The 10,023-nt window shown below is 53.5% G+C and overlaps 1 protein-coding gene across 2 annotated transcripts; it reads left to right on the top strand.

Annotated features, from left to right (window-relative positions):
• The first annotated feature begins 228 nt into the window (after positions 1-228).
• Positions 229-8,308, top strand: LOC104680370 (immunoglobulin lambda-like polypeptide 1). 2 transcript variants are annotated; one of them, XM_010386303.2, is made up of 3 exons: positions 229-541; positions 6,355-6,470; positions 7,853-8,308. In XM_010386303.2, the coding sequence occupies exons 1-3, from the start codon at positions 336-338 to the stop codon at positions 8,167-8,169; spliced, it is 639 nt and encodes a 212-aa protein (XP_010384605.2). In that variant the 5' UTR covers positions 229-335; the 3' UTR covers positions 8,170-8,308. The 2 variants fall into 2 exon arrangements, with proteins under 2 accessions (XP_010384605.2, XP_030770131.1); XM_030914271.1 differs by lacking the exon at positions 6,355-6,470 and having other exon boundaries at positions 251-541.
• Positions 8,309-10,023: the final 1,715 nt, after the last annotated feature.

Below are 10,023 nucleotides of genomic sequence, written 5' to 3'. Positions count from 1 at the left end.
TGACCTCAGCCCTTGCCGACCCTCTGTCTGTGGTGGGAGGTCCCTGAGCAAAGCACCCAGGGCCCCAGGGACAAGGCCAAGCTGACAGGTGCGGGAGGCAGTTGAGCCCTGGATCCTGACCACAGCAGGGCAGTTGGCAGATGTGCCTCTGGGACAGAACCCCAGGAGTAACAGCCATGGACGCTGGAAGGGGCCTGGCTGGGGGCAGGGACCAGAGGATGAGGATGGGGCCACATGGACTGGGGTGCCCTGGGAGAGCTGCTGCCAGCGAGAGACCGGGGCACCACTCTCCAGGGAGCCCACGCTGCAAGTCAGGCCTCCGACCCTGAGGGCCGATGAGGCCAGAGACAGGCCAGGGGGCCCGTGAGGCCCCTGTTGAGCCAGGCCCCAACCTCAGGCAGCGCTGGCCCCTGCTGCTGCTGGGTCTGGCGCTGGTAACCCATGGCCTGGTGCGCCCAACGGCTGCACCACAGAGCAGGGCCCTGGGCCCTGGAGCCCCTGGAGGAAGCAGCAGGTCCAGTCTGAGGAGCCGGTGGGGCAGGTAAGGGGTGAGAGATTCCAGGGGCTGTGGGGTTCTGGCGGCAGAGGCGGGAAAGGATGACCAAGGGGAGATAAGCCAGAGTGGGGAGGAGGAAGGTTAATCCCTGGAGGGGAGCCAGAGACACACTGACTTTAACTGAAGTGTTAATATTTTGTCCATCGTGGATTTGTTTAAATTAATTTTTATTGCTTAATATCATATTAAAATATTATTTATCTTGATTCCTGAGATTTCTGCTACCCCTTACATTTGGCACGAAGGCCAATGTCTCCCTTACCTCCCCCTAGTACTTGGGGTAGGGCAGGACTAGAGGCAGGGGCAGGACGTCCACAGGGGTGGTGGCCACTATCCCTGAAGGGTGCCTAGGCCTCCCCCACTTCCCCCTCCTCCTCCTCCTCTTCTCCCTCCTCCTCCTCCTCTCACCTCCTTCCCCTTTCCCCTGGCCTATGTCGCCTGTCCACTCCCACCCTCACTGGGCAGGAGCCACTCCCTGGAGCTCCAGCTGATGTGTGAGGAGCCTTTCCTGGAGTCCCTGGGTCACTAGACCTCAGCCAGCATCGCCTCCTGAAACCACCCCCTAGGAGACCCAAGCTTATCCACGGTGCAGGTGCCTCCAAAGAAGAGGCCCAGGAGAGGGTCTAGGGAGGCCAAAACTCCCTGTGTGACCTCAGCCCTTGCTACCACTCTGCGTGTGGTGGGAGGTCCCCAGACAAAGCACCAAGCATCTGGGTCCATTTATGACTATTGGGGACACAACAGCCTGGTCATCGCCGGTGCATGTTATACCCACAGGCGACCACGTTATACCCACAGGCGATCACGTTATACCCACAGGCGATCACGCTATACCCACAGGCGATCACGCTATACCCACAGGCCATCAAGTTGTACCCACGGGCAATCACGTTGTACCCACAGGTGATCACGTTATACCCACAGGCGATCATCATTTCAGGGGCAGAACCTCCCTCTCGCTGGCCCCATAGGCAGGTCCCACTGTGATCCCCTTTGTGCAGATGGGGATAGAGCCCAGAGAGGTGAGGCGACCCATCCAAGTCACTCAGTTCATGGGCACAGATTCTAAGGCCCAAACTGGATGGCCTCTAGCTCTCCCCTGTCCCATCCTCTAAGCTGATGGAGCTGACACGTGCACCTCTGGCGCCTGAGTTTCCCCCCTTTTTATCTTCTTCTTCAAACAAAGTTTCATGGAGTTTCACTCTTGTTGCCCAGTCTGGAGTGCAATGGCACAATCTCAGCTCACTGCAAACTCTGCCTCCCAGGTTCAAGAGATTCTCCTGCCTCAGCCTCTGGAGTAGCTGGGATTACAGGTGCGCACCACCACACCCGGCTAATTGTGCGTATTTTTTTAGTAGAGATGGGGTTTCACCATGTTGGCCAGGCTGGTCTCAAACTCCTGACCTCAGGTGATCTGCCCGCCTCGGCCTCCCAAAGTGCTGGGATTACAGGCGTGAGCCACCGCACTGGGCCTGAGTTTCCCCTTTTGCAATCTGAGGGGCCCTGATTGGTGAGGGCCTTCAATCTCCCACCTACCCAGAGGATGCTGGGGTGGCTGTGGTGAGAGCTCCAGCAGCGGCAGCCAACCTGACCCACACCAGGAGCCCGGCCATGGAGGCGGGATCAGCATGGTGGCGGGCCGGGACCGGGTCTCAGTGTCCTGCACGGACTTCCGGGCAAGGATTCCCCATCAGGGTCAGACTCTGTGCTGGGGGTGAGGTCCTAGAGGATCTAGATTTACCCCAATTCAAGTCTACAAGGAGCGGGGGCTGGGTGAGGAGACAGCTACAGGCAGGGTGATGCCCGCAGAACAGAGACTGGGATGGGGAAGGCCTGAGGGTTCTCCACAAGGGACAGGTGACAGGTGGAGGGAGACACAGATAATAACATTGGTATTATGTTAGGGGGGATATTAACATAAGTTTTTATATTATAATCTTTAGAAATATAGAAATACTATGGGCCGGATGCTGTGTCTCATGCCTGTAATCCCAGCACTTCGGGACGCCAAGGCAGGCAGATCCCGAGGTCAGGAGATCGAGACAATCCTGGCCAGCATGGCAAAACTCCGTCTCTACTAAAAATAGAAAAATTAGCTGGACGTGGTGGCACGAGCCTATAGTCCCAGCTACTCGGGAGGCTGAGGCAGGAGAATCGCTTGAATCCGGGAGGTGGAGGTTGCAGTGAGCTGAGATTGCACCCCTGCACTCCAGCCTGGATGACAGAATGAGACTCCCTCTCAAAAAAAAAAAAAAAAGGTATTTTGCTGGGGGTATATGAATATGAGTTTTTATAATCTTTAGAAATCTCATAGAAATACTATGGGCCAGGTGCAGTGGCTCATGCCTGTAATCCCACAACTTTGGGAGGCTGAGGCAGGATTGTTTGAGCCCAGGAGTTTGAGATCAGCCTGAACAACACAGCAAGACCCCATTTCTACAAAATATATAAAAACTAGCCAGTCATGGTGGTACTTGCCTGTGGTCCCAGCTACTTAGGAGGCTGAGGTGAGAGGATTGCTTAAGCCTGAGAGGTTGAGGATGCAGTAAGCTGAGATCCCACCACTGCACTCCAGCCTGTGACAGAGGGAGACCCTGTCCCAAAAAAAAAAAAAAAAAGAAAAGAAAAAAAAGAAAAAAACTGATTATTACTGTAGAACTCTGGTAAATATCTCCTATCAAGTAAATATCTCTTCTATTCATACCTTATTGAAAGATATTTTCATTGTTTTTTTTTTTTTTTTTTTTTTTTTTTGAGACGGAGTCTTGCTCTGCTGCCCAGGCTGGAGTGCAGTGGCCGGCTCTCAGCTCACTGCAAGCTCCGCCTCCCGGGTTCATGCCATTCTCCTGTCTCAGCCTCCCGAGTAGCTGGGACTACAGGCGCCTGCCTCGTCGCCCGGCTAGTTTTTTGTATTTTTTAGTAGAGACGGGGTTTCACCGTATTAGCCAGGATGGTCTCGATCTCCTGACCTCATGATCCGCCCGTCTCGGCCTCCCAAAGTGCTGGGATTACAGGCTTGAGCCACCGCGCCCGGCCTTCATTGTTTTTAAGAAATAGATTGTGTATCACTTTTTATATTTAGTTGTACATTTATTTGTTTTATTTAATTTTTTAGAGATGGGGGTCTCACTATGTTGGCCAGGCTGGCCTCCAACTCCTGGGCTCAAGCAATATCCCTGCCTCAGTGTCCCACGTAGCTGGGACTACAAGCATGCACTACCAAACTGGGATAATTTTTTGTAGAGATGAGGTTTCACCATGTTGCCTGGGCAGGTCTGGAACCCCTGGGCTCAAGCCATCCACCTGCCTCGGCCTCCCAAAGTGCTGGGATTACAGACTTGAGTCACTGTGCCTGGCCTGTATTACTTTTAATAGGTCTTAATAGGTTTTAAATATTAATTATTTTTAAATTAATTTCGGAAGTTTTCTACAACATGGATGAAACTTGAAGACATTATACATAGTGAAATAAACCAGACACAAAAAGACAAATGTCATTTGAATTCACTTTTATGAGGTCCCTAGAATAGGCAAATTCACTTGGACAAAAAGTAGATTTGAGGTTAGCAGGGCGAGGGGGAGGGAAGAATGGGGGGGGCTATAGTTAATGAGTTTAGAGTTTCTGTTTGGGAAGATGGAAGAGTTCTGGAGATGGATGGTGGTGAAGGTTGCCCAACAGTGTGAATGCACTTAGTGCCACAGAGCTGTACGTTTAAATATGGTTGAAGTGGAAATATTAATGCTATGTATGTTTTACTGCAATTATAAAAAAAAAAAAAAAGAAAGGAGCCAGGTGTGGTGGCTCATGCCTGTAATCCCAGCACTTTGGGAGGCCGAGGCCGGCGGATCACAATATTACACTTCTTAAATGCACTTCTCTATTGCTTAATTATCTTAAATGTTATATTCTCATAATTTTAAAAGAGTAAAGATTTTTGAGGGGCAGGTGTGGTGGCTCACACCTGTAATTCCAGTACTTTGGGAGGCCAAAGTGGATGGATCACTTGAGATCAGGAGTTCGAGACCAACCTGGCCAACATGGTGAAACCCTATCTCTATAAAACAGAAAAGTTAGCTGGGTGTGGTCAGGCACAGTGGCTCACTCCTGTAATCCCAGCATTTTGGGAGGCCGAGGTGGGCGGTTCATGAGGTCAGGAGATCGAGACCATCCTGGCTAATATGGTGAAACCCTGTCTCTACTAAAAATACAAAAAAAAAAAAAAAAAAAAAATTAGCCGAGTATGGCAGAGTGCACCTGTAGTCCTAGCTGCTGGGGAGGCTGAGGCAGGAGAATGGCGTGAACCCGGGATGCAGAGCGTGTAGTGAGCTGATATTGTGCCACTGCACTCCAGCCTGGATGACAGAGCAAGACTGTCTCAAAAACAAAAACAAAAAAAAAAAAAAGAAAAGTTAGCTGGGTGTGGTGGTGCATGCCTGTAGTCCCAGCTACTTGGGAGGCTGAGGCATGAGAATCGTTTGAACCCAGGAACTCAGGAGGTGGAGGTTGCAGTGAGCTGAGATTACACCACTGCACTCCAGCCTGGGCAACACAGCAAGACTCTATCTCAAAAAGAAAAGAATGTCTAGATGCAGTAGCTAAGTACACAAAAGCCATTTCGGTGTGGGAGGTGAGGTGACTGAGTCCAGGGACTCCAGGTTTCTGGCTGAGGGGTTGAGACAGCCCATGGTCATTGTGATGAGATGAAGATGGAAAATGAGCTGTGCTGGGGGAAGGTGGTCATCTCCTCTGGAAGTGATTAATTGGAGAGTCCTGTTGGGTAGCCCACTGGGCATGGTCAGTAGGCAATTGAGGTGGAGCTGAGAGGATTTGAAGCTGGGATAGGCTCCAGCCTCACCATCTGGGCAATAGTCGGGGTCACAGAGTATGAAGATGGCTAAGAAAGAGGTCTGGTGGGGATCTGGGGAGTCAGCAGCCAGGCATGGGACATGGAGAAACAGATGCCAGGAGAAGAGGAAAGGGGAGTCTCAGACCCCAAGGGGAAAAGAGCCACTGGAAAGAAGGGCCAGTCCCATGTCACATCCAGCAGAGACACCAGGTACAGCAGAAGGACCTTGGACATGACCATGAGGAGGGCCTTGCTGGCCATGACCTGGGAGAGATGGGGGTGAGAGCCTGGGGGACCACACCATGTCCCCAGCACACAACACAGTGCCTGGTAGACAGGATGGATCTATGGACGGACGTACAGGTAGATGGGTGGATGAATGGGCAGATGATAGATGGATGCAAAGACAGATGAATACATGGACAGATGCATAGATAGATGGACAGACGGATGGATGGACAGATGGAATGAGTGATCTGAGAGGTCAGAAAAGGCTTCATGAACAAAGTGAGACTCAGCTGCATCTCCATGGATAGATATAAAAGCAGAGGACTCTCCTTTTGAGTCAAGAATGACCCAGTGTCCTGGTCCAGGGAGAAAGTCAGCCTGGCTTGACTGGGACACTTGTGGCGGACTTCAGAGGCCCTTAAAATGGAACTAAGTGAGGTTGGACAGGTCCAAGCCAGCTCAGGACTCCTGAGCCACACCGCACAGCTGCCTGAGGGGATGTGTCACTCAGGGAGTTGCTGGGACCCACTGGGTCAGTGTTGCCATCAGCACCAACAGCTTCAGAGAGTGGGACACAGGCTGGGGTGACTCCAAGGCTGTGGGTGGCACCTGCCTCAGAGAATGGATAGGCACAGAGATACTACTGGGATACTGGCCACCCCCATGCCCTGTGCCTAGGTCACAGCCTACACACTGCAGCCCTGTGCCCCTCACACCCCGCAGGTTCCTGCTCCAGCACGGCTCCTGGACTGGCCCCAGGTGCTGGCCCCGGGGGTTTCAGTCCAAGCATAATTCACTGAGGCATGTGTTTGGCAGCGGGACCCAGCTCACCGTTTTAGGTAAGTGGCTCTCACAACCTTTCCCAGCCTGTCCCACTCTGTCCTATCTCTGGAAAATCTGTTTTCTCTCTCTGGGGCTTCTTCCCCTCTGCCCTCCCAGCCTTAAGCACTGAACCTTTCTCCATGGGGCCTGGAGGAAGTGCGTTCATCTCAGGGTAACTGGCAGGAAGGGCCCCCACAGTGGGAGCAGCCGCCTTCAGGTTCCAACGGCGGGACACAGCCTGGTCCTGGGGGCCTGTACTGGGATTGAGCAGGGTCAGGGCTCCTCCCCTCTCCCAGGGAGATGTCTCAGTGAGGGACAGGGGCCAGTTCTGATGAGGGGCCCTGCAGTGGCCTTAGAGACAGTCCTCGGGACCTCAGGGTCTAGGCTGAGGACTGCATGCCCATCCAGCATGGGAGGGCCACACAGGGGCCTGGGGACACAGGGGTCACCTTGAGGGGAGACCAATGGAGGGCACAGAGAGGGTTCTGGGTCTAGACTGCAGCTCTGTGGCCTGCACTGGGTCGTGAGGACATGGGGACACAGAGGGATGGGTGAGACTGGTTGAGGCCCGAGGGCCCAGCCCTCCCAGGACAGTTACCAGAAAGGAGAGGGTCTCTTAGGGCAGAGATGTGTCTGTCCCTGGAGTCCTGTCGCCTCTGGGGCCCAGTGTCTCTCTGTTCATGGGTCGGCCTCCTGCCTTCATTTGAGGAATGGCACCTTAGACTCAGGAGGTGACTAGTGGGGAGGAAACGGGGGTGCAGAGAACTCCAGGGCCACCAGGTGAAGTCCAGGAGCATCAGAGGCTGCTGGGGTGGGCATGGGGGCTGCGGTGACCTGAAGTCTGGGGGAGCAGCCCCAAGAACCCAGCCAACGTGAAGAGTCCTGTGGTCGGGCTGGTGGGGACAGGGCGACGGCAGAGCCCCAGGGTGTGTCTGGGTGGAGTCCGTGCTTCACCAGGAGAGCTGAGTGGGCCAGGCTGGGACACAGGCTGGTGTCCCTGGGGACAGGAAGCTCCAGGCCATGCCAGGCTTGGGCCTCCCCACACCCTGCCAGGACGGTTTTGTGGGCTGTAGGGGAGACCCCTAGATTCCAAACTCAGACTCCAGAAACCGGGAAGGAGGGAGCGCAGCCTGTCCTGGGTTCACATGGGGAAACTGAGGCTGCAGAGGAAAGGGCTGGGCCAGGATGCCTGGGAAAGGTGACTTGAGAAGGGCTCATAGGAAGGCACGGGGCTGTCTGCTCTCCAGCGCGCTCCAGTGGAAAGGAGGGAATGAAGAGGGAGGAAGAGGCCCTGGGTGAACCAGACAACCACACCATGAATCCTCCCAGACTTTAGACAGAGGCGCTCCACAGACCCCACACTCCCTGTCATCTCTCACCCCCTCCTCTGTCCACACAGGTCAGCCCAAGGCCACCCCCTCGGTCACTCTGTTCCTGCCATCCTTTGAGGAGCTCCAAGCCAACAAGGCCACGCTGGTGTGTCTCATGAGTGACTTCTATCCGGGAATCTTAACGGTGACCTGGAAGGCAGATGGTACCCCCATCACCCAGGGCGTGGAGATGACCACGCCCTCCAAACAGAGCAACAAGTACGCGGCCAGCAGCTACCTGAGCCTGACACCTGAGCAGTGGAGGTCCCGCAGAAGCTACAGCTGCCAGGTCACGCATGAAGGGAGCACCGTGGAGAAGACAGTGGCCCCTGCAGAATGTTCATAGGTTCCCAACCCTCACCCCAGCCACAGGGGCCTGGAGCTGCAGGCTCCCAGGGAAGGGGTCTCTCTGCATCCCAAGCCAGCCAGCCCTTCTCCCTGTACCCAGTAAACCCTCAATAAATATCCTGTTTGTCAACCAGAAATCCTGCCCCCTCTTTTCATTTCTTCTCTCTCATATGATTTGATGCTTCTGGATTCTCAGTGTGGCGTTGGGGGAATCCTGGCACCAGTGGGAAAGCAGCGTGGAGGGGAGGATCACAGTCTCCCAGGCATGTCCCCTAGGGAAATAGGCCAGGATAGGAGGAGTCGGCTCACTGAACACTGGTCCATCCATTCTCTTACACCTCCTCTTCCTCCTTGCAGCTCAGCCCCAGACTCACTGTCTACTTTCTGGAGGGAGCTATTTCTGGCTGAGCCTCCAGATATGCCTCTGTCTCCGTCCTGGTCTGGATCCTCTACCCACCCATGGCCTCTCTTTCCTCAGCCTGGAAATCCTACTTTGGCCTGGAGCCCCTCTGCTTCTGGCCCTGGCCCCTGGAATGTACTCCTTCCTCTCTGCCCAACTCCCCAACCCTGAGAGCTGGACTGTCCAGGACACTCCAACACCATCAAATTCATGAGCTCTTATATTTTGGGCCCACCTTGATTTTTCACCTGACAGCAGGTTCAAAAGTGTGATAAAAATAGGAGGAAGCCAGGAAGGAAATATACATGAAAGGCCTGCAAGAGGATCAGGACACTTGCAAAAGATAGGCTCTGAGCTCCCTAGGAACCAGTGCAAGAAGGGTAATAGGTGCTCCATAATTTCTTTCTTTTTTCTTTTTTTCTTTTTTGGGACAGAGTCTGGTTCTGTCACACAGGCTGGAGTGCAATGGTGCAATCTTGGTTCACCGTAACTTCCACCTCCTGTGTTCAACCCATTCTCCTGCCTCAGCCTCCCCAGAGTTGGATATGGGGCCTGGTGGGAGGTATTTGGTTAGTGGTGGATCCCTCATGGCTTGGTGCTGTCTTCCTGATAATGAGTGGGTTCTCGTGGGATCTGGTTGTTTAAAAGTGTGTAGCACCTCCCTGTCAACTCTCTCTTGCTCCCGCTCTGGCCATGTGAGACATCTGTTCCCCCTTCACCTTCTGTCATGACTGGAAGCTTCCAGAGGTCTCCCCAGAAGCTGAGCAGATGCCAGCATGCTTCCTGTACAGCCTGCAGACCCACGAGCCAACCAAACCTCTTTTCTTTATAAATTACCTGGTCTCAGGTGTTTATTTACAGAAATTCGAGAATGGACTGATACAGACATTAATCTTATTAGTAAGGGCAGAGCCTCTCACCTCCCCAAAGCCACCACCTCATAATACCATCACATTGGAGATGAGGTTCCAACCTGAATTTTGGTGGGACGCAAACACTGAGACCATAGTACCCTATCTCCAAATACAGACACATTCTGAGGACCTGGGGTTAGGACTTCAATGTATGAATCTGGAGGAGCACAATTCAGCCTGGAACATCTGCTTTGGTTTGGGCTCCCCTGCAAGCAGGCCTCAAAGAAAGGCTGTTGGGCTTGGAGCTTGTTTGGGACGAGCACTCCCAGAGGCAAGAGTGGGGGATGGGGAGGGGGAGAGCAAAACAGGAGCAGCAAGAAAACCAACGCAAAGGCCAGGCACAGTGGTTCACACCTGTAATCCTAGCACTTTGGGAGGCCGAGGCGGGGGGATCACGAGGTCAAGAGATCAAGACCATTCTGGCCAACATAGTGAAACCCCGTCTCAACTAAAAGTACAAAAATTAGATGGGCATGGTGGCGCTCGTCTGTAGTCCCAGCTACTTGGGAGGCTGAGGCAGGAGAATTGCTTGAACCCG

Source organism: Rhinopithecus roxellana, chromosome 13 (assembly GCF_007565055.1).
Source record: "Rhinopithecus roxellana isolate Shanxi Qingling chromosome 13, ASM756505v1, whole genome shotgun sequence".
NCBI classification, from domain to species: domain Eukaryota; kingdom Metazoa; phylum Chordata; class Mammalia; order Primates; family Cercopithecidae; genus Rhinopithecus; species Rhinopithecus roxellana.
Note: the sequence above shows the minus strand (reverse complement) of the source record. Positions and strands in the feature narration are given on the sequence as shown.